A 26,548-nucleotide genomic window follows, 5' to 3' on the forward strand; every position below is an offset into this window, starting at 1 on the left:
GATCTTCCATCTCACTTCAGCTGTGCCAGCGGAACATGAACTTTCACCCTCCAGGGCAATGGTTTCGCCCCTCGCTCACGTGGGTAAACTCGATTTGATATGAACGTGTTCCAAGGTTTACACTAACTTGTATACCTACCTAACATGTGGTAGACTCGATTCTCACTGACCATAGCACGGCTTCATCAAAGGGTTCCCCAGAAAATTTGGCCATTGTAAGAACTCGCATAGTTGCCATCATCTTGACTACGCTGGCAAAGACGAAGCAAGAATTATGGTAAAGCCCAAGCCAATTCCCCGTGCCTCTATTACGTCGTCCTCGACAGTCATGTCAGGCTAGTCTATCGCTTATAAACCATGATTTCTCGGTAATTGTGTCTATTCGGGGGGAGTTTTGACGCTATATTAAACCCCAAAACATAATTCGTGTCTAAAACAGGTAGATATTTTACATAATGTACAGTAAATACAGACCCAAGACGCCGCCATCTTATGTGATGATGGCCGTTGATGCACGCTGTACAAATTCCAAAAAAAAGTGACCCATGATGTTAATCCACATATCTTTTGCCGTGGATTTTGAATGCCATACCACACGCCGCGTTGTAGAACGAATGGAACTCATGATCACGCTGCTCAGATTGGTCATTTTCTGCGGCCGAGTCAATTTGGGGAATCTCCATGCGCAGAGAGACCTCATTTGTCCGAGCAGCAAGGTGCGAACCGCTCTCGTAATACCGGTAGTCAAGTGCTCGTCCATCAAAGTTATACTTTTGGACAACGGCACCTCGAATGTCGCTGAGTGGAGGGAACATGTATTCGACAGCGACGCAGCCCTCTGCCATTGATTCGTCCAACCTTTTGGATTTAACTTTTTGCGAGGCAGGCTGATGAACAAGATCACAGGGAAGAGTGATATTGCAAAATATAGGAGGTGGAACAGGACCCTGTGAAGCCCCACTGCTGACGACTGGGCCCTGGAGGGAGGTTTTGATGCTTTGCAGCATTTCGTGGACCTGTGGCGAAGAAGAAGGATCGGACAAAAGGTGCTCAGAAGAGGTTTCCGAGAGTTCGGAGTTCGAAGATGGCTTATACAAGAGGTCTTGCGAGATGGTCCGTGTGAAACGCAGATCCAGACCATTTTCCGGAAGCAGGTAGTCAACGCTGTTTGTGGTGAGAATAGCCTTTACGCTATGGATGTCCACACCATCCAAGTTTGAGTTCATAGCCACTTCAATTTCGAGTTCCGGCGGGGATCCTGCGTTGGAGGTTGGAGACAACCGGAGTCGATATAGCTGTGCCTCCTCCTTTGGGCGGATAGGCGTGAGTGAGTCGATGAAACGCGACACCAATGGTATGTCGTTTGTGAAAGCGCGTGGAAGGGACAGTCTCCCCAACTGTGCTGGACTGATGGCCGTCTCATCGAAAGAGGGCTTTTGCATAAAAAGGCATTTCCCAACCACGGCTGTCACAGACTCATGCAACCCGATGACTGAACCGGTTTGCGGAGTACTAACTCGGAGAAGCTTCAATAGCTCATCTGAGAGCCGTGTTTGATGCTTATCGAAGAAAGGAGTTTCAAGGTTTTCTGCCTCCGCATTTTGACTGGAAGACATTGCCCACCGGAACCACAAGTTTTGCTGCTCAAACCACGAAGCGTGGGCTCCTGGTCTGTAGCTGTAGGCACTGGCAAGCTCCGAAGCAGGTAAATATGTTGAGAATGGCGCCGACGGTGATGTGGTGTTGGACAAGGCCAAGTTCAAAGTCCTTCGCGCATTATCTGCTCCCAACTTATTCTCAGCAAGATAGAGAATCTTTTGTGGTGGTCTGTGTACTTTGTGTTCCACAAAAACGCCGTGTGTGCTGTTGACCCATTCCAAAAAGTCTGGGGTAAATACTTGACTAGTTCCATTTCCATGGATATATGGGTCGATTCCAACATCACCCTCGCGGATTCTGCCAGTGGCATCAACGATAATCTCATGAACAGACTCACAATCATTTCGCTTGCCAGTGAGAGATACCAGGCCCGCGGATTGTGTGACTTCAATACCACAGCCATGGAGACTAGCTAGCTCGTGGAAAGAAAAATGCTCAGCATGGAGAAGCAAGGATATGAACTGAGCTGGCATGCGGAATTCCAACCGGCCACGCTCGCCATCAGCCACCAGCTGCCAACAATTCCGAACAATCGTCTCTGCGGCCCGAGGTTTTCCCCTAAAGCCCCTGGTCTTTCCCAATAAAGATTTGGAGCTACTTGGCCGCCATGTCCAACCTTTCTCTTCTATCGCAGCATTGCGGTTGTACTCTGAAATGAAATCCGACAATTGCTTGTATGTGAAAGAGGAAGCCAATTTTGACCACAATGCCTTAAGATCGGCAGCAGGCAAGATCTGTCCCAATTGATATGATCCACGAACCTCATCAATTCTTTCCTTGACTGACTTATCGCTGGGTAAAGATTTCTCGTCATCAAGTTCATTCAACATGGCGCTTATTGTGTCGCCAGATGCATTTTCGGGGTCTTCGTCGCGATTGCGATTGCGATTGCGATTTAACATTCGGCTGCGACGTGAGGGCACAACAACGATTTCTCCTGGTTTCCCAAGAGTGTCCACATCCAATGTGAATTTGCCTGCTTCAGGTTTTCCGTTATCTTTCGGTTTGCGGTTTCGTTCGGAATTGGGCCCGTCGAAAGCCTCATGATCGCGGCTCCAGTTACTCTGGTATCGGGAAAGAACGGCGTGCGGGTATGACAATAGTGGTCTCCGATATGAGAGCGACTGGAAGCTCAGAAGCCCCAGCTTGTTGCTTGCAGGGCGTCGAAGCATGACAGAACAAGTAGGTCTATTGCAAACATGGAGGAGGCAAATTATCCTGCGATCGCTTTTCTCCGGCGATAATCGGGGCGCTAGGCCGCGATAAGAAATCAAGTTCTGCCTCAGGCATCAATCTTCTAGCAGTAATATCTACTGTGCACAGAAATATCCTTTGAACAAATTCTTCGGCTATGTAGCACGGCACTCTCTCAGAGCCCTCTCAATTATATGCGAAAAGGCTTTTTTAACAAAGCAGGGGGTTCAGGCCGTCTACTAATACATAGCGCATAAAGGTAGGTACCTAGGTAGAATTCATTGTTTTGGTACAACTTCCCAGCTGCGCAAGTCCTCTCTTACATCGAACTCCGAAAGTTCATTATTTGTATCTGTCGCCTTCCATGCCCGGCCCTTGACCCCTTCATACAACTGCTGCTCAATGCTTCCACCCTTTTTCTGATGCCCAAGCGCAGCAAGAGAGTCTGGGGCCTTGTTGCTACTGTGTGAGCGATTGCTGGAAGTACTCTTGGGGCGCCGTTCGAAACTGGGTGACAGCTTTTTCCCGGAGCGGCTTTGTCGCGGGACTGTCTCTGCGCTCAATAAGGAATCTCGGTGATCACCCGCTGAGATACCAGCGTTGGCATTGTGGGCATCGTTGTTCCAGCAGGAACTTCCAGCAAACAACTCTTCAACCAACTTATCAGCAGGCAAATCACCTGCTCTGGAAGACCATGACGCTACTAAGGTGCGCCGATACATATCTTGCATATCTGCAATCTCCCGGCTCTTGGTGTCAATAGACGGCAACTGGCCAAATTCATCGGCATTGATGGGCTGTTCGGTGGATTGGACGACTCCGGCGATTCCTCCAAAGACGGTAGCGGATTTCAGCTGTGGTCTTTTATAATTAGCATTGAGAGTGTGGATAGCAAAGAAGTTTGGGACTTTGCTTACGTCGTGAAGTTGCGGTCCCCTTCTAGCTGACGCATCGCGATTCCGATCTTGACAGTACTGTTCACTTTACTTTCATGCATCAGGTACCGCCGAATAATTCCGTCGTCTTCCTCAGTTTTGTCCACGTATTCGGCGAGGTTGAGTTTGATTTTGCCAAGCACGCTCTTTTCAGACATGGGCGACGAGGTGTACTCTTGTATAACTTCAAAACTGAGCTCACACTCCTGAAGGATTGATGTCCTGTCAATTGTAAGCCTTACTTGAAGGCACTTCTCATAACCCCAGTAAGCACGGTGATCTGACAGAGTTGCTTTCTCTGTGTGGCCTTGGTGTTCAGTGGAGCTTGACGATGGCAATCGCCATCGCACAAAAGCGACGCTGTTACCCAAGGGGACATTATTGATATCGATAATCTTTTTAAGGTCAGAAATCTTGATAGAATTTCCACAGTTTGTGTATAATGCATACCCTTAAAATGAGCTCAAACCTAGGCTATAGCAGAAGTCAGTTACATATTTACCTCACTTGGCCTTGTTAGGTGACGTACTCGTCTGTTCTTGGGGACTATTGTGAGTGAGTTAGCTTATATCGATCAACAAGGATAGAGGAACATACCAAATGCTTGCATATTAACGGTCACGTCACCGGCTCAAGCTTGCGGGAACTCAGATGTACAGGCACACCAACTTTGGTCCACTCAGGACCACCCTCAAGAAAATGTCTCAATCTAGAGCTGTGAAGAAACTCGGCTAGCATGAATATCAAATGCCAACTATGTGATAAGGTTGTCAGTTTGGCTAAGACTCCTCCCCGCATACGCCGCGGACATCGTTGGCGGTGAAGTGTGATGATATGGCAGAATCAATAACTCCCCGGGGTTACTTTTACGCCAATACTCACCTTTACCTCTTCTCCGAAAGTCTCAGGCGATCAATACTTGCTGCTTTTAATCCTACTCTTTTTTTAACATTTTTTACACTTTACAACCATGGTGAAACCTGAGCCGTCCCCTCCCGCATCATCTCCCACAGCCGAAGCCGCGGCCGTTCCTTTGGATTCACCAACCCGCGTCATCCCAATTCACCCTGATCTCGCCGAGATAAAAGTTCCAGATGGCCCATTGCCATCATATCGCTATCACCCAGTAACATGCCAACCAATCAAACCTCGAGATTACCAAACTGAGCTTAAGCAACTGGAAGAACAATACAAGTCGCGCGAGGCGGCGCTTCATGCGCAGGAACAAATTTCCAAAGAAGTGAAAGAGAAGATTGAGGCTGCTAAACGGAAACGAGAGGAGGTTCAAAAATCCATGGACAAGAAGGTCAAGGAACGCGACACCGAAATGAAGGTTGTGTCCAAATTCCAAGAGACCAAGGCATCGGACATTCCGTCTTGAGGGAGGCGACAGCAACGTTTCCTCTAAACCATTCAGACCATGAAGGATAAACGAAGGCTTTTCTCATAGTCTTATCACCTTTTCTAGTGCACAAAAGAGACCCCCTTTGTCCTCAGCTGCGCTCGAAAGAACTCTTCATCTATGTTCCAGTGAAGGCAACTTCCTCGTCACTCAACATGGATTATGTCCTCGCCAACACGTCCCAGGGGAAAACATGCCTTTTGCGTTGCAAACGCCAGGAGACAGACAAGCTAAGGAACCTTTGCGCCTATGTCTACCAGTGTGAGAGTTTGTGACACATACTATGCCAATGGACTCTCTCATCCAGCTGCAACACCTTGAAACCACAATGACTTGCCTCTTTGGGTATTCCAAGGACTGGCTCGACAATGATACCCCTCTCGCGTAAAATAACACCGAACTTGGAAATCGACGGGCTATTATCACATGTCAAATAACTGAGGTCTCCTATCTATATGGCAACAAATTTGGATCATAGTCTCGGAAATTTCAAATACCATCAATCAACTTGTCTTGTCATTCGATTATACCATATCGAAAATACCATATATAACATTACATATGTATTCCTCATGAGTCGTCATGTATGCTTCGTCTCGGAAGCAATTAAAGAGAAAGAGAGCACCAAGAACACCTTCCAAGAGCCAGCTACAGAATCCAAACATATCGAAAGCTGCAATTTGTGTCTACAACATACGTAGCATGCACAGGCTTCTCCTAAAATAGCAGTCATACGCCTTCCTCGCATTGTTGCCTTTTAGTGGCACGAGTCAAGCGTGATTAACGAATAGGAGGTAACCATAATGCAGAGATTATATCACCTTTCCGAGGGAAAAAGAAGCCACAATTATGATAATACTAAAGCTATTTTATGCTTCCTTTCTAGTAGCGATGTCAGTATACTCAAATACTCCCAGCTTGATCCTTCCGTAGGGTGGTGCATTGTTTCCAAGGCTGCCAACTAGTATAAAAAATGTTCGGGGGCTTCAACACGACAAAACACCTTGCTCGGGGTCTGGGTATAACCCGACAATCTGTAAAGTCTATCAGGGCTGTCTGCATATTGGGAATTGATTCATGGGTCATGAGTTTCATGACCAAGGAGTCTAATATACGCGGAGCCCGCTGTACCACTCATTCATGAATGAGCCCCTTGGATACGTTCTAAACATAAGTCACAGTAGCAGTCATTTAGCTTAGCATAGCTAAAAAGCAATGGTTTATTCCGGGTCCACCAAGGAGTCCGTCCAACAACGGTATATCATGCACTATTAGGGCATTGTCTGGTTTCATTTCGAACCAGACACCACCGGCACACATATGAGTCATAACTGATGCGGTCCTCAAAATGCAATGGATTTTGATATGCTACTCCATTCATAGTGGCGGTGATGTCACTATTCCAACTGGATGGCAGCCTGACAATCATGAAACCAGGCCGATAGAACTGGGTTTCAGTAACCGCCTGGCTGTGGATTTGGCTAAGATCTGCCCGAGATTCCAGCTCTCAACTCTTGCCAACTCATATGTCTTCTCCAACCAGTTTTACGGCAAAAAAAGTGAAGTGGACACAGTGAAGCAAGAACTATACTCTGTACTCATTAGGGCTTTGCATAACTATCTACATGTGGGTCCGGAGATATCCGCCACAACGTGGCGAGTAATGTGCACCGCCTCATATCTATTTCGGGAAAAAGCAAACAATGGGGGCGCATAGTTATTTTTTCCATACATATTAGCCCATCCTACGGAGTAGCCGTGGGCGCTATAAAACAACATACAACATGGATACACATCAACAATGACGAAATCTCATCCGACTTATAGCGAACTCCCCGTACACCCACACAAGACCATGTGACCGAACTCATATGCAGCAGGGATTCCATTTTAGGGAAGTGGCAGAAGGCAAAAGCACCGGGAGCACAGAGTAAGATGAGATCATAACTTGAATCATGTGGGCACAAGAATAAGAAACGGTATTTCAATACGTGAAGGCTAGTGGCGCCCAAAGTCTGGCAATGGAGGCTCAGCCCAATGGCAGATCGTAACAGGGATCTCAGCTTTCTGTGCATCGGCCGGACTCGGTTGGCCTCAGCGAATCCCAGCCCCGAAGTGACTCAAGACGGGTTCTGCCCCACGCTTGCTCGACCCTCCATCAGCTGAGGTCTACGACTCTGTCTCGTCTTAGTGGCACTCGATAGGTCCAAAAAAAAAATTAAAAAAAAAAACTTGATATGGATGTATATCGTGTAATTGTTATTTACTGTAAACCTTCAAGTTGGAATATTTTCTCTTCAAGGATAATCCAGTTGGATATTGAAGCACATGTTGAAACACATTGAAGAGGGATCGAAACTAAGGCTTAACCTGCAGGCTGCAGCCAAATTTAAATGGATTCTTCACCCACAAGCATGGGATTTCTAGTGTTGAGGATCCAGTATCTTTTGACGATGTGTAGATCTTGGCGCACTCTGAAATATGCACATCGCCCAGCTAAGAAAATGTATTTAAGTCCACGCTAATTGTAGAAAAATTGATGGCTCTAGATGATCTATGGAGACTCGGAGGTTTTCTGTTTCTTTCGAAGCCGTTTCGTTGGGGGCTTAGCTGTTGCAGTTTAGGGCATCATGCAGCTGTTCTGGCCAAATGGACGTGCAACGGCTGTGTGAGACTGGCACTGTGTGAGTGAACCCGTCAAAATTTGATGAAACGTTTGGATCTCGCGCATTTTTAACCGTTTCAAGTATTCAAGTATTATCGCCACTGGAGTCTTCTTGCAAATCGGGGAGTCCGGTAAGATGTACACTGATGTACACTGACTCCATCGGCGTGCATACCAAAAAATAATACGAACCGTGGAAAATCATGAATTCTGTTAATATCTGAAGGGGAAAAAAATAGAAAAATAGAAAAAACTCCAAAATTAACATATTATTGTGGTTAAAATCTCCACTTATAGTGTTCCCCTCGTTATCCTTCTTATTCCTCTTTTCTTCTATAACCACACTCTTGACTTTGATGTCTCCTTTCTTTTATATTTTAATTTCTATTCTTTTTGCGCATTCGCCCGCACTCTAATATCTGGATTATACGACATACACAATTTCAAAAAAGAAATCCAAAACAAAAAACACTTTCTGTGTGGGCGAATGTCGCCTTTATGATCTATGTTCTATCTTCTACATTCTTTTATATCACCAACGCCGGACGTATCACCTTTCGCACAGTGTCATAATGCCAACAGTCTTACTCCCATCTTCTGCCGCTGCTTTTGCGCCGCGATCATCTCCCAATGTCGTGTTAAACACCAAGGTTGAGCCTTGGTTGACAGCCACCCTCAAGCGAGTTAACCGGGTCAAGCGTCCTTTGAATAATGTCACCCAGCATACCCGGTGTCTGACAGAAACACTCTCATCGAAAAATGCCATCTGGACCCTGTGTTCCATGATGTTCACTAAAGTCCCCCAGGCAGAGTTAGAGAAGAATGAGAACCAGCTATGGGAAGCCCTGCACAACCACCAAATGATTCACATGGAGGCCTATGTTGTACATGTCGACATGGTCTCCCGTAACGAGGTGGCGTTCAAGTTGACTCCGGAAACCATCGAATCTCTGGTTGATTTCCATAAGGAAGTCTACTCGGTGGATGCCGCCGCCAATACATACAACTGGTCGGGGAAGCACGGTGAGCTGAAGAGGTTACAGGAGGAGTTTGTCCAAGCCGCCAACAAGTTCGTCTACCGCGCCAATGCCCAGGCGCTCGAGGGACTAGAAGAAGACGGTGCCGGAGAGCTACTGAGCGGTCGCAGCGAAGAAGCAAAGGCAGCCATCGGCAAGCTCTTTGTCCCACTGGTTGCCCCTTCGCCGCCAGTGATGGATGTCATGCGCCCAATGCCTATCTTGCCCAGTTCGACAGGTCCGGAAAACTGGTGGCAGAACCCGGTGCCCCAGCAAGCGCCACTCGAGTCGTGGAAAGTACTGTCGCCCAGCCCCAACCCGGCCACCACGGGTGATTCTAATCCGAATCTTTGGGCTAGTCTCAGTTTCAGTGATGCCCAACTTGCCTCACCGACCCCGTCTTACAGCCAACCCTTTACCCCCTCGCCGTTCCAGACCTACGACTGCTTGCCGACCACCTGCATGCCGACCACTTCGGCCGCTATCAGCCCGCCCCCGTTGCCGAGCACATTCCCAAGCGTGTTCCCGAGCATGCTTGTGCAACCCTGCAGTACGGCTGTCAACATGGGTATGGGGGGATTTAGCTGGGGCGAGTTTGCTCCGCTGCCGTATGGCACGATCGCCTAGCTCGGCCCTTCTGAGTAGACTCGGTGGATGTCGACCATTCCCGAGTCCAGGCTCGCCCAGTTTGTACAACGTGGGTTCGAGAAACGTGGATCGTTTCTTAGAACTAGATGTGCGCGCAATTTTTCGGTTTCTTCATGGCACCACGACTCCTTGGCTCCCCCTCTCCTCTCTCGTCTGTCTCCCTACCGGAGACCCGATTCCAAGCAACGACAATTCGCATTCCTGACGGCGTTCTCTTCGATTTGACACTGTGCATCTGTGATACTCCCTCCTGCGTTTTGCATGATAACCAGAATTATCTTTTTTCTGCGCCTTGTTTTGATACTTTTGATGTTTGATTCCAGCGTCAGCGATGTTTTCCCCCTTATTTTTCTCTTTTTACCTTTTGCATCAAGAAGCGGCGGGTCGGCTCTCTGTTATGTTTCGTTTCTTCTGTTATTCCCGCATATATGTCATGAAGACTGGTCTGCCTCGCGGCATGTGGAGGGTATGAATTTGGACGTGGAATGTCCAACTTTACGGTTTCGATTCTTCTGTCGCAGCTCGTTGGAAAGGAAAGAAAGCACGTTTGGTTTACTCGACTGGACTGGATTCAGCGTGTGCTTTTGTTTTCTTGCCTTTCTCACAGGGTCTATCCTTCTGGTACTGGGTACTGGACTGGCCAGTTCTCTTTATCAGAGAACTGGAGGAGAGCCTTATGCGACGGCGTCGCCTTCTTCTTTGCATCTGTGATGCTTGGTTGAAGCACGCGCTTTTGGTCATCTTTGGTTTCAAGGAGGTGAATATCAGCAAAATACGAGTGTGAGATATGATTGCCTCTACCCTCGTCAAACTCGAGCACATCCGCCTGTGGCAGATACCGAGCGCGAAGGGCGATGCACTGAATTTCCCCCTTCGGTCTGTGACCTGCGGATCTTCACATCCCGCCCCAAGCGACGAGTGGTCTGAATGGTAATCATCTCCGTCCTCTGCGCTACCAACTCACCTCCAATGACCATAGTTGGCAATGATAGATTCATCTCCTATCGTCCAGGCTGGGTTTTTAGAAATTCCTGGACAAGCTTAGTCTGTCGGTGGGCTCTTTCACTGAACGGAAGAGCCCTTCATTCTTTGTGCCGACAGCGAGAATCGGATGCTCGATCCGACAGATACTTTCTTTTATGGTCTGTCTGGTCGAGTGGGGCTGGTCCCTTGCGCTGGCTGCTTCTTTTCTCCTGGTTTTTTTGTTGATCCATCAGCATCTCTGTCCAAATCTTGTATGTATCTCTTTAGCTTAGTTTTTGAAAAAGAGCATACACAATTTCCTCGTCTCAGGTTGTCCTATAACTGGATATCTGTCATCCTGAGGAATCACAGTGTAGAGAACACGGTTGCAATCCCCCGGAAAAAGAAAAGAATACTCATCTCATAACATAAATCTGAATATAAGTCCATGTCTATACAATGATGGTTACCTACCCCAGATGTATGACGTCAACCGCCAAGACAAGTCCAGGCTACATCATATCCAAGTCGATCGAGATGTTTCGTGGATTCACAGTCACTCAACACCTGTACCTGCATTCTAGTTTGGCTACTTTTATCTGCTGTCTCTTTGCATTGTGATTTTCTTGCATCTTGGCTCATATCTGGGATCTACCATGCGCTTCATCAATTGATAACTTGAAGCCTTTATACAAACAGGTCCCTCTGAGCAAGCCACCTGAACGTTATTAAAAACATTGCAGTCTTGATAATTCCAGGGATTTTGGTGCCTACAGGAGGTCCGCCGCCGCTTTCTCACATACGCGGCCTGACTCCGGCATAGCCACGAGCTAACAACCCCCACTACACGAAACAACATCACTGCACTTCCGACACAACTTGGATTTTGCAATATCACGGAAGACTTCAAATATTTAGGATCGTTATATCGCGCCTATGACTTCCTTACATGAGGCCCTCCAATGCCTCAAACCAACGTCATGGGACGAAGTCCCCCATGATCCCGACGAGCTCCGTGACTACGTGCGCGAGATCTTCAAGAAAAGCCGCCTCATAGCGGAGTCACTTCCAGACCCCCCAATCTCCGATAACGATGATTACCCCGAGTTAGATGACACGACGAATTCCTCCGCCCGGCGAATAGTCCCATCATCTGCGCGAGTGGGAGAAACCGATCCAGAAATTGCAGACCTACAAAAGGAATGGGGGAAACCGCTTAAGATGGGTGGACCAAAAGACAATCCGTTAGATGTGACCGTGTGGAAGCTTTCCGCGAATGACGGCGGGGGCTCATGGTTCGGGCGACGAAGTGTGCACGAGGGCCTCCCATTTTTGCGGTGGAGGAAGAAGCTCTCAACTGAGTACGACGAAACACTCAAAGTAAATCGCAGGAAGATTGAGGAGGGGCAGACGCCTGACAAGAGTATCCGCGGGATCGGTGCCGAAGAAAAGATCGAGACTATTGAGGTCAAGGACCACGATGGTTCGGTTCTGGGCGATTTAATGGTTTACCATGTCTCCGCTCAATTTCCCAAACCTACTGCTCCGCGCGATTTTGTGGAGTTGATCATCAACTCCGATTCTGGATTGCAGACTGGCGGAACTAAGCAGCCTGGGCGCAGTTGGATCATGATCTCTAAGCCATGTGAACACCCAGACATCCGGCATAGGCAGGGCTATACTCGCGGGCAGTATGAGTCTGTCGAGGTCATTCGGGAGATTCCTAAGAAAGACGGCAATTGGGCCAGCTCTTCTACCCAGGGGAGTAAGAGGAATAATGACTCTCCGTCCTCCAATCTGCAACGCCATGAGGGGTTACCTGAGCGGGACGAAGCTGGGGATGATGAAGACGAAGAAATGAATCCTGTTGAATGGATCATGGTCACCAGGAGTGACCCGGGCGGCAACATCCCGCGGTGGATGGTGGACAAGGGAACACCGCGAAGCGTGGGAACGGACGCCGCTAAATTCGTCAATTGGGCTCTTCAAGATGACAAGCCGCCCAAGCAAGAAAGCGCAGTTACAGAATCTGCAAATAATTTAGCAGGCGCCAAGGCTAAATTTGGGGAGTCTACGAATGAATACGACTCTGACCAGGCCGACGACTCAGATACGGATTACGAATCACTCGACAGCGACGGCGAGCATTCGCATCATGGCCTGATTGCCAGTGTCACTGGCTTGCTCAATACTGGACTGGAACGGTTCGCACCACAAGTTCTAGGCTATGGCGCCCACACCAAGGTATCCAGTGATCTCCCAGCCGGGGACGAGGTTTCCTACATTGATGCAGATGGCATAGCCCACCTAAGCCCAGAAAGCGTTCAACAAAATAAAACAGCGCTGGACGCCGAATTATCAAGATCCCGCGAGCAGGACCATGCTTCAATTTCCTCGGCCAATTCCGAGCAAGAAACTGCCATCGACGAGGCAGCACACAACAACATGTCTACGGAGGAACTGAATCAAATGACAAAGAATGGCAAGCTCACTTCCCACGAGAAAGAGCTCGCAAAGCTAGCCATCCGCAAACGCGAGGTCGAAAGCAAGCTAGAGGAAGTCCGCGCCGAACTAGACAAGTTCCAGATCCCGTCGCAACCGCCAAGTGTCCCAGGGACCCCAGTAAAGGGCATCACCGAGGCCGACAGCGACACCAACGGGATGCGCAAGCGCGCGGCGACGAATAGGTCTTCCGGGTCCGCCAACACTCGCACACAGCAGAGCCAAAGCCAACCACAGGGCGAGATCAATAATGAAGACCAGTCATCTCCTGCGCAGACGGCAACCCCCGATCCGCCATCGTATCTCCCCAAAGCAGCCTCTCAATTTCTCAATGGAGAGTCTAAGCTGCTTAAGCAGCTGCGCAAGATCGAGGCTAGCCAGTTGAAGGTTACATCGAAAATTCAAGCGAGAAAGCGAAAGGATGAGGAGCGCTCGAAGAAGTCCAAGTCCAAGAACAAGTCTGAGGTTGATGGCTTGAAGCAGGAGGTACATGATCTCAAGAAAGAGGTCAAGCAGCTTCGCTCAGAGCGCCAGAAATGGGTCGATCTTGTTACTTCATTGCAGGCGGAGAATACGAGGCTGGCGGCGAAGTCGAATGCTTAATTGGTGGGTAAACCATAATTATTTGACATGTAAATACTGCGTGGCTTGTTTTCTAGCCTCTTATGTGTGGATATTTGGTTTTGATGGGATCCGAAACTACATACTTTGTCCTGTGTCTATTACTACATCTGCCTGCTGGGAATTGATTTTGATATCGGATGTCTTCATATTTCAACAGTTATGATTGGATTGTAATATCACAGACCAAGACCAATCAAGTGAAATATTGCTGTGGAGTGGCTTCTCCGGGTACAGTTGAGGAAATAAGGCAATAGCAGGCCACCCAGGTCAAGATGCTTGTTAGGCACGTGCATACAGACTGCTGTTGAGTGTATAGTCCCATGTGGTAGACATGGTAAATCACAAATTGTCATGCCCACTGACAAGAATTGAAGGATTCTTGAAGTTCCAAAACATGGCGATCCCTAGGAGATATCAACCCCCAGAGAGAGGGATCTATCGGCCTTGTTCATAGAGCGTTTCGTATGTCGAGTTGATATCATTCCACGCCGAAGAAATCAAGGGAAAATCTCGAGAAAATGGGTCTTTGGCAGTTTCAAAACCGGTACACAGAGGGAATTATCTCATGTGAACGAAGTTGCTGAGCTGATCTATGGGTGGTCGGAGGATCGAAGGATCGAAGGATCTGCCTTCCCTGATGGAAAGAGAGGACGGAACAAGGGGTATCAAGGAAAATAAGAATAAGCCACACGGCGTGGTTTTACTCTTGAGTCTGAATCATTGGAGAACGCATGTTAGTCAACCGGTCTTTGTATTATGTTGAGCAATTCTGCAAGACACCACATACCTCTGGTGGATTACCAGCACCTCTGACCATTTTCTCCAGCATCATTGTGCGCACCTTCTCCTTTGGTTCGCCCATGCCGACAGCCATGTATGACAGCAGGGGCGGGTGACCGACGTAGGAGGAGTAGCTGTCACGGAGGATGTTGGACGTCCATTCGTACTTGGTGGTATCGGCGTGTCCGGTACCGATGTAACGGGCCTGGAGAGCCTCAAGGTTCTGGATGGTGCGGAGCTTATCGGCCATGGTGGATAGTTGAGACGTTGACGTTGGATTGAGTAGTAGGATAGCGGGAAGGTTGGAAGAAGAAAGAGAACCATCGACGCCTCAGGCATAAATTTATACCAATTCACGTGATCAAATGGGCATCTTGAGATTCTTCAATCCTGACTTTGCCTTGAATATAGAATTTGGTTTTTAGGAAGTTGTCACTCAGGCTATGACTATATCCAATGTCTGGTGATACATCTAGTTTTCCATTATCGTCCCGGATAGCATCGCTGGTTCACGCACATTTCGATGCTCTGCCAACGCGCAGTAAACCAACCATATTTCCGGATGGATCGAGAGAATGGATTCCAATGACTGGTATTGTGGCTGTCAAAGGTATGTTATTCAATTATCTATGAGCGAGTTATCATAGTTGTCATCCCTCGTCCATGTATGTACAGTGAAGGGGAGGGGTTCCATTCTTTGCTTTTTTACTTCTGTCTTTGATTTGATGTCACTCGACGTTCTATAGTAACATTGTTGTCTTTTCGCTTATAGGAGAAAACACACCTTCTGAAAGTCTGACCTGCATCTCTGTCACGTAAGTGGGCTTTCCCACTTAAGCAAGTCTGAACATTCAAAAAAAGCTGATATCTATGTAGGAGCGGCGCAAAATGCTTGTCGGCATCTCATATCCCACGCTGCAGGGGTCTTGTATTACATGACTGCCATGCCGAGATATTGGCCATCCGAGCATTCAATTATTGGCTTTTGACAGAATGCAACAGTGTCCTATCCCGGGAAAAGCAATTACCGAATGGCCATGATCCTTCTGCCTCCGATAATCAAAAAGTTTCAGATTCTCCATTCATACAAAGGAGAAAGATTGGAGAGGTTCAAGATAGTAACGGTACACCACCCACAGAATGGCCGCCTTTTGAGCTTAGGCCTGATATCAAGATTTACATGTATTGCACATGTGCTCCTTGCGGCGACGCAAGCATGGAGCTCTGCATGGCAGCCCAAGAAGATGCCACACCGTGGGAAGTCATACAAGAAGAAGGCCCTTCGCCAAAACCCCAAGACGCAGATGACCCAGGTACTGAGACCCTTCTAGATGGCCGGGCCCACTTCTCCCTTCTCGGGGTCGTGCGTCGAAAGCCAGCGCGCATGGACGCCGAGTCCACGCGCAGCAAGTCCTGCTCAGACAAGCTTGCATTGCGGCAAGTCTCATCCTTGCTGTCCTGTAACACCAGTCGGCTTGTTGCCCCCTCCGGGAACGCCTATCTGGCCGGTCTGGTTCTTCCTGAGGACGAAATCAGCCAAGTTGGCTGTGACCGCTCCTTTGGCGAGAATGGCCGAATGCAGGCTTTGCGTGGGCGATATTGGCCAAAGGAGGCAAAGTCTGAAAGCACACTAGGGTATCGATTCCGGCCATTCCAGGTTCTTTCGGTGCCAAGTGAAGAGGTGGCAGCGCTTTGGCCTTTTGCAAAGCCGAAGTCTGTGCCTTGTCCTGCGATTTCTTCGGGCCAAGAAGGAGACCCTTCGGTGTCTGGTGTAAAATCTAGAAAATCCAGGCCAGGGAATGTTAGTGCAGTTTGGATATTGGCTCCCTCGTATCATTACCCATCTGCAGTGACTATGGATACCGGCAGCAAGACAGTGCCAACTCTTTGCCGTTCCAAAACCGGCTTGTATGAGACCATCATCAACGGAGTGAAGCAAGGAAACCGGGCATCCTCACCTGGTGCCCGTGGGGCCTCGTCTCTATCCCGAGCTAAGCTTTGGGCTCTTTTTCGCGAAATTGCGCCTGCATTGGTTCCGCATGCCTGTCAAGCCAATGTCTCCCCAGCTGGATCGCTGTTGCATGCTTCAGAGACTGGAGATCCGCACGTCGATATAGTTCAGCAACGTGTGCCAGATATAACCACCTACCAGGATTTCAAAAATCCTACCAGATTAGGAGATCCATTGCAAATCCGTATGCAGGCCATCAGGGATGCGAAACTGGTCCTCAAGGGATGGACGCCCAATGCAGGAGATGAATCTTGGGGCTTGGATGTTTTGGTTGATCCCAAAAAGCGGAAGCGTTGATTGTGTCCAGGGGATGCAAGGTTGCTGAAGATTACGCTGGGCCATGTGTAGGTAGTACCCCCATCGTGTTCCCTATTCAAGATACCATAAAATATAAGATACTTGCTGTCTGGATAAAGGAGGCTTGGTTAGAAAGTATCTTGGCTATCAAAGAGATGGCTATCAAAGAGATGGCTATCAAAGAGATGGCTATCAAAGAGAGGGACTGGTTTGCTGTTCTCAGCTGAATTAGCTCTTTATAGGCGTCAAACAAACTGCAGCCTGATCAATCACTGAGAGAGCTGAGCCCGGATGTCTCAGGATTTTACTCGGGTGTCTGATTGTCAGATCTTCTTGCTCTTCTCACCACTCTCTTTCCTGCTTTCTGGTCCCCAGTTCTCATCAACATACGACTTCACACCTCCTGTCTCAACTCCAATGAGTAACAATCGATGCGATATCCCGCTTCTTCAACATAGCTTTGATTGCAGCCGCCAGGTTTGTCTTCAAGATGGCTCTGAAGTCTCCAGCCGAGTGCGCAAATTGTGGGACAGGAACTAAGACAATGTGTTCGCGCTGCCCGCATGCACCTGAATACCAAAGTGGCGATTCTCGAGTTGTTTTTTACTGCAGCCGCGAGTGTCAGGTAATGGACTGGCCGAATCACAAAGTCTACTGCAAGAACATGCAACAACGGAAGATACTGCTGCGAGCTGCCCAGGTGCTGAAGGCAGCCATGCTGGCATATAGGGAGATTGTATACGACGTGGACCTCACTAAGATCGAGTGCCGGGATGGGGTCCTCTATCTCCATCAAAAGCAAAGACCCGTTTCATCCCAATCCAAACGTGGTCCCTTCCCAAACCACATGACCGACAACATCGAGCACAAGGAAGCGGCTCTCGTCAAAAGCCAATCCACAGCAGCCATGGCGCTCTTGGGTCCCTTGACCAGAAGACTTCTTCGAGGTAAAGAGCTTTATAGTCCCCATGTACCGAAGCGAGTTGTGGCTAAAGCAAAGCAGGTGTACCATTGAAAATTGAGAGCATGGTCGTCAATATCGGAAGACCACGGGTTCCAACTAGGCTTGTTCCCGGTCCTGACTTGCACGGAGGTCCACACACGGTGTTGAAGATAGGAACCGAGAGCAACGAAACATGGATCATCGATACAACAGGCTGCCAGTATGGATTCCGAGATGTGTTTATTCCACTTGGAAAGTATTTCCTTGACAACAAATGCCGGATATTGAATGGACCCCGGATTTACGACGCATACGAGATGAACGACTTGGACTACTTGTCAACTCTACATGTCTTCAACAAAACAAAAGCGCAACGTCAGGATATGCGACTAGAACGACTGACCCGTCACCATTTTGCCGTCTTCGTTTCTCTGAGTGTTCATGATAACTTCCTTGTGGAGTCCGATGCCGACTACAAACGAAAGATCGGTCACTTCGTCAATGAGCTCAAGACTCACATGGTTGATTCTATAAGGAAAGCAGGTGACGATTTTGAAGATTCTGAAGATGATTGAAGACGGAAGGCTCATAGCCGGATGTATTTTTGTTCATTTGGTTAATCTCAAACCCGGTCTGATAAACGGAAATTCGGTGACTATAAAAGTACCGTACAACATAGTAAATGTTTCGACCGCACCTATACCAAGACCATGTCTATCTCCCTCCTTTGGGTGTATCTTACACTCCTTCTCCTTCTGCGGAGTCCCACACTCTTCTTACATTAGCTATCATTCTTCGCACTACCCACCACCAACTCAGACTACAGTCTAAGTAGACTTTGTATTCACCATCTTGTTTTGTCAAATTCTCCTACAACAGCAATAGTTACAATGACCAACTTTACTGTAATCCAAAAAGTGCAAGACTATTATGAAAGCTTTTGCAGGTCGAAACATTAGGGATGATTAATGTACAAAAATAAGGCATAAAAAGGTAAACCCAAAGGGATGTGAAAGAAGCTTCTTGATGGAAATCTCTCAGTAGATCCCAGGGATGATACGGCTGCGGACGATGGAGGTATAACGCTTCCAGTCAGCACCGTACTTCTTCTCGCACTTTTCCTCATCACGCATCTCACGGTGGATCAACAAGATACCGAAGTAGAGCATGTAGAAGTACGTGAAGATCATACCCCAGCCACGGACTTCTGGGGTCTGCACGGCTTGCTTCTGGACAATGCCACTGGCTGGGTTGATGCTCTCAATGAGAACATATCCCGCGACACCAGTTGGCAGACAGTACGCCCACGACATGGTCCAGTCGCCCAGGTAGTTGATGTGACGCGCGAGACCCCACCAGCCGGAGATCATCAGTTTGGATCCAGCAGCAGTTTCGATGTACTTGATGTTCTTCACGCGGGGGTCATTTGGATCCGTGCGGAAACGGTTCTTCTGGTTATTGGCGCCGCGGAAGATCAAATATCCGACGGCTGTGATACCCAGAACAACAGCCATACCGCTCAAGCCAAGCTCGTAAGGGAAGACAGAGAGATATCGGGTCTGGATGCTGTACACATGAGGCACCCAAACCACATCGCCGAAAGACAACATGAATCCGAATCCGTCCATGATTACGTCCATGGTAGTCATGATTGCCGGTTCCATGTATAGCGCATCCAGGATGTAGAATGCCTGGAAGACGGTGACCAGCACGATCGAGTCAGTGATGTAGCCATAGGTTCGGTACTGGTGGGCCACATTGGACAGGTTCAGGATTGTCCACCCAAGCAAGCCTGGCCTCATCTCCATAAACACCTTGATATCAATGGTGCGCGATGCCTCACTGACAAATGGAATGGGCAGGCAAACACGGGGGTTGAGCTCACGGCCGATGAAGAAGTCGTAGAGCATGTTGCCCGTATGGCCGCCAGGTGCCAGCTGTCGTAGGCTTGGGGTTGCCTGGCCCGGGGCTGGAACTGTGAAGCTCTTCGTGTAGACAAACAGCGCGATAAAAGAAGAGATCAATATGTTTGCTGTAATGACCTGAACATAGTTGTCCCATAGGAATGTCCACACCACAAAGTCGGCTCCGTAGAGATAGGTACCCCCGGCGAGGCCCGAGAGGATAATGATGGCAGAGGGGAATGCTGTTTAATGCGCCGAGTCAGATAACAAATTCTTATAGCTGAATGCGATGTGCGAGAAAGGGCTGTCATTGCCATACCATTGAATTTGTACTTCAGCCGTCCTCCGCAGGCCAACACAACACCGTCTGCCTCCTGACCGGGAAGGAAGACCTGCAAGAACAGGCTGAAGGCATAGTAGCTCAGTGTCCACAGTGTAACATTGGTGTCATAAAGCGCCGTGACTCCCTGGTCTGGCCAACCCGCTTCACGCTTCAATTGCTCGAGCGACAAAGTTGAGGGGTTCAGCAACGATGGTGCAGGACAACCAGAGATATCGTTGCAGACAAAGGTGAAGACATAAATCAGGATTGGCAGTCCAAACACGATACCGAAAGCACCTAGTCTATTGCAAATGTCAGCTTGGCTTAGCTTGAAATGTGGAAATACATACGGTCCACCAAACTCATAACCGCGTTTCTCCGGCACTGGCTGCACGGGTATTTTTTTGGAATGCTTCTCAGCCATGTTGAAGGAGCCAATGGATGGACAAGGAAATAATCCAGGGACTGCCCGGGGGGGGAGTAGATCCTTAAATAAGTGCCCGGTGCCTTAAAATAATCGCGTACGACGTCGGATGGTGGGTGTTCCGCGAGATTTGCTCCACCCTGCGGGCAAGTGATGCTACGTAAGCCTCTCTCTCAGCCCTGCAGTAACCAACATTCATACAACTTACACTTACACTTACTCATCTCCTTCACACCAATCACCAATTCATGAAGTTTATGAAGGCCATTTCTGTCATCTTTCAAATTGGATCTCTTTCTCTAGTCTCCCCACATTCATTATCCCATTTCATCTCTTTCCGCTCCGAGAATACCTTGGGTTGACCCCCAACACAGCCCACCATGAAGCTCACTAGCTCCGCTCATTACTCCATTTTCCTTCTATCGTCAATCCTCGGGTTATCTAGCGCATCATATCCTTCCCATTTGGTAGATGACGCTCCCTGTGTCGCTCGCTCCCCGACCACCGGGTTGTACTTTGACCTCAATGCGATCTCATTATCCCCGCCCGAAATGAAGGACGGCCACAAACTCTCAAAAGATGCGCGGGACAATAGCTGGTATGCCAAGGGCCATGACTACCCGGCCAATTTCACCATCAACATTTGCGCGCCAGTCATTGAGAACGTGACGGACGTGGTCGGGATAGAGTCCTCGCGGTGGAAGAACGTCAGTGCATACTACGAGCGGGATAACAAAAGATACTCCATAGGGTATGGCAGATCCCCTTCCCAACCGGTCGCACTAGTTGGATTCTCTCCCTGTTTATTGTGCTAATGACTCTCGATCATATATAGGCAACAAGCATCTGAACCTTTCTTCCGCGGCCGCAAACTTGTCCTCAATTATACCAATGGCTCACCTTGTCCGGACGCCTATGATATGGGCAGTTCCAATGTCTCTACGCGCACTAAGTCGACTATCATGTCTTTCCTTTGCGACCGCGACGCTGCGCCAAATGTGGCCACACCTTCCTTCGTCGGCTCCATGGATGAATGCTCGTACTTCTTCGAAGTCCGCAGCTCGGCGGCATGTGGTGGTATCGCCGTGGATCCCAACGCTGGCGGTTTGGGACCGGGCGGCGTATTCGGTGTGATGTAAGAACCCGTTTCTGCCTGTTGGAGGAACACCCAATATAATCCATGCTGACCCTGTCCTCTAGTATGGTGATCGCCATCGCCGTATATCTGATTGGTGGCTGCGCGTACCAACGAACAGTCATGCATCAACGTGGCTGGCGCCAGTGCCCGAACTTCAGCCTGTGGGCTGGTGTTTTCGACTTTGTCAAAGTAAGTATCCTAGCATTGATTCCATGTTGGCCTCGTCGCAGATACAGATATGGCAAGTTCGTGTCACATAAGTTTCGGGATTCAAATGGGACAGCACTACCTGTTTCAAGGTTGGATTGAGTTCGCTCTAGCTGTTCTGGAGACCAATCGCTTCAGGGAAGACAGTTGCGTTGGCCTGTTCCATTGATTTCCTTGTTTCTTGTCAGGCGTAAACCATTCCTTTTTGCATGTTTCCTTTGGACTTATCTCTTCGGGTGTTCGGGCGCCTGTGTTGACCACGGCGTGTACATTTTCATATGCTTGACAAGATGTCTTGATTTATGCAAGTGGACTGTCCCTCGGGTACTTCTCAATGGACCTGTCATTTTATCTTCGGCATCGCTGGGTAGGAGACAGCTATTGCATAGCCACTGTCCCTCTTATTTCATTAGAACGGATCGCGTGTTCTAGTGCATGTACTTTGTACTTAAATGATCGATTGCAGTTACGGGCCTCGTTGTTCGGGACATGACGCTGACCACTTCTTCCTTTCTGCACCAACAGGACATGTTCGTGATTATCTTTTCCTCGCTGGTGAACCTTTTCAATTGCAAGCGATCCCCCGCGGGCAGTGGCTACACCCGTGCGGACTCGAATGGCCGTGGCGGTTTTATCGGCGCCATTGGAGGGCGGGGAGCACGCGGTCAGGGACGTGACGTGGATGCTGAGAACAGGCTCATAGATCAACTAGATGAAGAGTGGGATGATTAACCCTGGAGCGGATGGTTTCCCTTGTCTTATAGCGACTTGTGTTCCCTATACCCTTTCCCTACACTCCTTGTCGCAGCTATGGCCACGTTTTGTTTCTCGGATTCAAACAATAAATTCTGGGTCCTTTCTTCTTGTCTGGTTATCTGTGACGCAAATATGTTCTATATTATCCACGAACATTTTGTAGTCGTTGCCTACTTTGGCTGCTGATATATATATCACACTGGAGCCATGTATCATCTCAACTTGGTCGTATTGATATACAGAGTTGTCCAAATGTGAACAGAATCAGTATTAAATTACGAATTAAGCCGTCACCTTATACCTATCCATTTCAATTGCGCGTACCTATTCTGTACTTCATCCTATTTCGATGTGGATGGTCCACATCAGCGTTTAGGGAACATAGTCTCCACAAGGCACAACAAATCATACAACTAGCATCATTGGTCTAGTGGTAGAATTCGTCGTTGCCATCGACGAGGCCCGTGTTCGATTCACGGATGATGCACAAGAATTTCTTTTTTGCATTGTATTCCAATTGCTAAATTTATTTTTGGTCTAGGAAGAAGTCGACAACAGGTTTCTTCCTAGATCATCGGAATATTTTACAAAATGCCCAAACCAAGAAAGTCAAGCCATTAAATATGGATTCTCTAGAAAAGCTAGATAAGAAGGGGATATACATTGGAGACGAGGCAAGAATATTTACACAAATCAACAGAATGGGGTGATAAGATGAACAGCAGCGCAAAGTAGCAGATCCCAGTTCCAAAATTCCGACTCCAACCTTTTACAATCACAGTAAAGAAAACTGAAACACCACGTAGCAGTCATTGAGAGAGTATCAGATAATACCTGGCCTGATCACGGCCGTGAGGCTTTCGTGTTCGAACCAGTTAAACCAAGATCATATGCGCTTAAAGGCATGCCCCCGGCACCCCCGAAGCCAGATATATCTACCGAAGGTAGCCCGGATGGCGTACTGCCGCGATTGTTTCCCCCAGGTATGGGAGCCGAGGGTGGAGCCTGTGATGGTGGGTTCCCGCCGCCAACAGGGTCAAGATTGAAGGGCAGGAACCACGCGCTGGGCTGGTAGAACTCGCCCATTCCAGCAGGGGCGCTTGGGTCCAAATGGCCGGTGAACAATGATTGATCTGGATTTTGTGTTTCGACGCCATTGAGCGGGGGAATAGGAGGGTTGTTCGGGACGAATGAGGTCGGGTCGAATTCGGAAAATGAACCGTAGACAAATTGCCGGTCTAGTTGCGGTAATTGGTCCGGTGGGATACTGAAGTCGAATGGTGGTTGGCCGAAGGACATTGGCCGGGATTGTTGGAACATGGATGGCTGTGGGAATGCACTGCCCGGAACGCCCGGGGTGTTTCCCATGGGCACTTCCATCATTGACGGCGATGAAGTCTGGTCCATGCCTGAAGCTCCATCTGATAGCTTGCTGTTCTTGCGAGATCGCGACTTGCGGGGTTGACTGGGCTGTGGAGTAGGGGAAAGGCCGGCAAAGAAATCTTCCACGCTCTGGAGGTCGGGTTTCTGGCCCATGACCGCGTCCTCGCCCGTTTCTTTGTGTCGAGTATCGGGGTCCTCCCAATGCACCCTTGACACTCCATGCGGATACTTGTCAAACCAGTCACCATATTGGAACATGGGTGTTAGCGATGCGCCATTCTGAATAGCCATAGAGCCCTTGATAGCTGCATCGGCGAACTGCCGATACCGATCCTTAGCACTCTCGACCATATAGTGGAACATGCCCCAATACTTCTTCATTTTATTGAGATAGCGGTACGTATGGCGGAGGTTTTCTTTTGACCGTGCCTCCAGCTGGACGTTCTTCGAGAAGATCCCCCAGATGTGGACTGTACTTGCCGAGTAAGCGCAATACCCGGCAAAAGGAACAGTGAGGGGATAGGCTGAAGCTCGATCAAAAAGGACTGAAATGTGATGCGCTGCTTCTACCGCGGCTCGACCTGCATTACTGAGGAAGGCCTTGGGCATATCTCTTGGTGGACGGCCCCCCGGAGACAAGGGAATGGCGAACTGATTGAGAAACAGCATGTTTTGGTGTATGATGATGTGGAGGAAAATGAACTGATTTGCAATCTTCTCCGCTGCATGGATTTGAAGATTCTCGTAGGTGAATGTAAAAGGCCCCGGAAGAGACGCAGAGAACTCCTCAATCTGCCGCTTCAGCTGCATATACCCTGATTCTGGATGCCAAAGTGGATGTGAGTCCTTTCTCTTTCCACCTAGATTTAGGTAGTCGACAATGCGCCCCCAAATGACGATAGCGCGAATAATGTACGCTGAAACACCCATGTTTTCTTTAGCATTAGATAATTGGCCTGAATCTTCGGGTACGGGATTAGGGATATCGCCGTCAAGATCTTCCGTTGGACCAGGAATCTCCATCTGAAAGTGAGGCTCCTTGATAGGGAGCTGTATTTGTAGGAACCTTTCATTCCCAATAGGCGGCCGTTGACTTCCCGAAGAGTTATACCGATCCATCAAGTAACATGCCCACATAGTCCGGCGCCGGATTTCTTGATCAGTGAAGCTCAACTGTGAGCCGTTGCCATTCTGCTGACTGAGTAATGAATCCTGATCGAGCTCCTGATGAAGCTGCAATGCGTATGCCATCCGTAATGCTTGACCTCCAAAAGACCAACTTCGTCCACCATGACAGGTTCCAAACTCATGAAGACCAAGAAGTAAGAAAACTGTAAGAATGGTAATGTTCGGCTCGTCGTGCCGGCTCAGAGCGATGGCCGCAGCGGGATTAGCCCAGTTTTCTCCACGTAGGAATGGCGGGTCAGAGTTGAGCTGAGGGTGTGTAGAGAAACGTGCGGATACAGCGCAGACCGCAAGAATTAGGACAGGGGGAATTGTGCCTGCTTTAAGTCGCCGCATAAAGCTGGGTTTGTGTAATAACAGGTATGACTGCCCATAGACACAATCAAAGAACACCTCCGCAAGATGCTCCTGAATCTCCAGTGAGGGTAAAAACTCGGCCCCTTCGGTGAGAAGCCCAGTGCCGTCGGTGGATTTGCCTTCGCGATTCATAGGGAACGTCTCATGTGGCGGGCGGGAGTTCCCACGAGTCCATTCATCCATTTCTGCCGCAAATGCCTCCTCCGCGTTTCGTTTCTTCTGCGCTTTTGACGGCTGAACAGAGGCGGAAGGCTTGACAACCGATCTTCCAATAGAGAGCATATCCCTCGTCTCCTCCTTGGGTATTGTCTTGATTACGCGATCCTCCATCCTTTTCAGTCGCTTGTCCAGCATAGCCATATAATCCGTGCGCGGCGCCGCCTTCCGCGTAGTAACTTTATACACGCACGGAATTCTCGAGCGCGTACAATGTTTGCAGGCAGGCTTCTCGCCCGAGCAGCGGATTTTCTTGCGGCGGCATGCGATGCATGCCAGCGGCAGACGCTTCCGCTCCTTCCCGGCCTTGGTCTTCATCTCACTCCAAGCCGGTTTATCTTCGTCGTTTATATGTTCAAAATTGGACGGACCATTACCAGTGTCGTCTCGTTGGTCTAGCGTGCCGTTGTCCGGGCCTAGCGCGGGGTCGACTGCTTGTGTGCTACCGGGGTCGCGGGAACTCGCATGGCTTTGGGTATCGAAGTCTTCGAGAGCTGCTGCCGCCTCCTCCTGGCCTAGGTCAAAGGTGACACCAGGGGTTTTCGATGGCGATTTGTCGGAATCGCGTTGGATCATGACGGGTGCGGATACCCCAGGACCCAGGCCCGAAGCATCCTTCGGCACGGTCGGGAACAAAAGAAGGTGCTTCCGAGATGGAGCGCGAGTTCGTCCTGGGGAAGTAAATTTGGAGTGGAATTTGGAATTTGAAGAGCGCGAGAAGCGGAAGGAGAGCCGGAATTGAGGAGAAAGTGAAGTTGCCCCGAATATGGGGAAAGGTTCAGCGGCGAATGGCGGCTTGGCAAATAATTCGGCCATTTGCGGCGCCGATATTACGGACACTCAACCACAACCTTTCTATATTGAAGAATGAAGAATCAATGAAGTATACTGTAGCTCAGAGGCTTGAAGCAGAGAAAAGAACACGTGCAATCGATTTGAGGCCATATGTGGGATCTGGAGGCTTCGCCGCAACCCTACATCCATCGCCTTTGAACTCGTATACTATTCTTGTGTAGT

At 48.9% G+C, this 26,548-nt stretch overlaps 12 protein-coding genes across 12 annotated transcripts; 6 read left to right on the top strand and 6 right to left on the bottom strand.

Annotated features, from left to right (window-relative positions):
• Positions 1–551: 551 nt before the first annotated feature.
• N7525_000777 (putative respiratory complex assembly protein Rmp1) lies at positions 552–2,831 on the bottom strand (the record flags this gene model as incomplete). Its single annotated transcript, XM_002562007.1, has 1 exon — positions 552–2,831. One exon carries the CDS (start codon positions 2,829–2,831, stop codon positions 552–554), a length of 2,280 nt encoding a protein of 759 aa, XP_002562053.1.
• A 300-nt stretch (positions 2,832–3,131) lies between these two features.
• N7525_000778 (uncharacterized protein) lies at positions 3,132–3,946 on the bottom strand (the record flags this gene model as incomplete). Its single annotated transcript, XM_002562006.2, has 2 exons — positions 3,132–3,714; positions 3,771–3,946. 2 exons carry the CDS (start codon positions 3,944–3,946, stop codon positions 3,132–3,134), a joined length of 759 nt encoding a protein of 252 aa, XP_002562052.2.
• Positions 3,947–4,758: 812 nt separating this feature from the next.
• On the top strand, positions 4,759–5,169 carry N7525_000779 (uncharacterized protein; the record flags this gene model as incomplete). The annotated part of the gene is made up of 1 exon (XM_002562005.1): positions 4,759–5,169. One exon carries the CDS (start codon positions 4,759–4,761, stop codon positions 5,167–5,169), a length of 411 nt encoding a protein of 136 aa, XP_002562051.1.
• A 3,258-nt stretch (positions 5,170–8,427) lies between these two features.
• N7525_000780 (uncharacterized protein) lies at positions 8,428–9,498 on the top strand (the record flags this gene model as incomplete). The annotated part of the gene is made up of 1 exon (XM_002562003.1): positions 8,428–9,498. One exon carries the CDS (start codon positions 8,428–8,430, stop codon positions 9,496–9,498), a length of 1,071 nt encoding a protein of 356 aa, XP_002562049.1.
• Positions 9,499–10,129: 631 nt separating this feature from the next.
• Positions 10,130–10,496, bottom strand: N7525_000781 (uncharacterized protein; the record flags this gene model as incomplete). Its single annotated transcript, XM_061211674.1, is given in 2 exon segments — positions 10,130–10,345; positions 10,359–10,496. The coding sequence occupies 2 exon segments, from the start codon at positions 10,494–10,496 to the stop codon at positions 10,130–10,132; spliced, it is 354 nt and encodes a 117-aa protein (XP_061070900.1).
• A 922-nt stretch (positions 10,497–11,418) lies between these two features.
• On the top strand, positions 11,419–13,587 carry N7525_000782 (uncharacterized protein; the record flags this gene model as incomplete). The annotated part of the gene is made up of 1 exon (XM_002562002.1): positions 11,419–13,587. One exon carries the CDS (start codon positions 11,419–11,421, stop codon positions 13,585–13,587), a length of 2,169 nt encoding a protein of 722 aa, XP_002562048.1.
• Positions 13,588–14,308: 721 nt separating this feature from the next.
• On the bottom strand, positions 14,309–14,638 carry N7525_000783 (splicing factor 3B subunit 5 family protein; the record flags this gene model as incomplete). Its single annotated transcript, XM_061211675.1, has 2 exons — positions 14,309–14,320; positions 14,396–14,638. The coding sequence occupies 2 exons, from the start codon at positions 14,636–14,638 to the stop codon at positions 14,309–14,311; spliced, it is 255 nt and encodes an 84-aa protein (XP_061070901.1).
• A 206-nt stretch (positions 14,639–14,844) lies between these two features.
• N7525_000784 (tRNA-specific adenosine deaminase) lies at positions 14,845–16,696 on the top strand (the record flags this gene model as incomplete). Its single annotated transcript, XM_002562000.1, has 3 exons — positions 14,845–14,998; positions 15,161–15,203; positions 15,265–16,696. The coding sequence occupies 3 exons, from the start codon at positions 14,845–14,847 to the stop codon at positions 16,694–16,696; spliced, it is 1,629 nt and encodes a 542-aa protein (XP_002562046.1).
• A 490-nt stretch (positions 16,697–17,186) lies between these two features.
• Positions 17,187–18,214, top strand: N7525_000785 (zinc finger MYND domain-containing protein; the record flags this gene model as incomplete). Its single annotated transcript, XM_002561999.1, has 2 exons — positions 17,187–17,643; positions 17,700–18,214. The coding sequence occupies 2 exons, from the start codon at positions 17,187–17,189 to the stop codon at positions 18,212–18,214; spliced, it is 972 nt and encodes a 323-aa protein (XP_002562045.1).
• A 462-nt stretch (positions 18,215–18,676) lies between these two features.
• On the bottom strand, positions 18,677–20,289 carry erg24B (uncharacterized protein; the record flags this gene model as incomplete). Its single annotated transcript, XM_002561998.1, has 3 exons — positions 18,677–19,785; positions 19,863–20,167; positions 20,216–20,289. The coding sequence occupies 3 exons, from the start codon at positions 20,287–20,289 to the stop codon at positions 18,677–18,679; spliced, it is 1,488 nt and encodes a 495-aa protein (XP_002562044.1).
• Positions 20,290–20,669: 380 nt separating this feature from the next.
• N7525_000787 (uncharacterized protein) lies at positions 20,670–22,366 on the top strand (the record flags this gene model as incomplete). Its single annotated transcript, XM_002561997.1, has 4 exons — positions 20,670–21,040; positions 21,125–21,424; positions 21,490–21,616; positions 22,160–22,366. The coding sequence occupies 4 exons, from the start codon at positions 20,670–20,672 to the stop codon at positions 22,364–22,366; spliced, it is 1,005 nt and encodes a 334-aa protein (XP_002562043.1).
• An 867-nt stretch (positions 22,367–23,233) lies between these two features.
• N7525_000788 (putative C6 transcription factor) lies at positions 23,234–26,347 on the bottom strand (the record flags this gene model as incomplete). Its single annotated transcript, XM_002561996.2, has 1 exon — positions 23,234–26,347. One exon carries the CDS (start codon positions 26,345–26,347, stop codon positions 23,234–23,236), a length of 3,114 nt encoding a protein of 1,037 aa, XP_002562042.1.
• Positions 26,348–26,548: the final 201 nt, after the last annotated feature.

The sequence above is a fragment of the Penicillium rubens genome (assembly GCF_028828025.1).
Source record: "Penicillium rubens strain IBT 27055 chromosome Unknown utg000001l_segment0_segment0, whole genome shotgun sequence".
Taxonomy (NCBI): domain Eukaryota; kingdom Fungi; phylum Ascomycota; class Eurotiomycetes; order Eurotiales; family Aspergillaceae; genus Penicillium; species Penicillium rubens.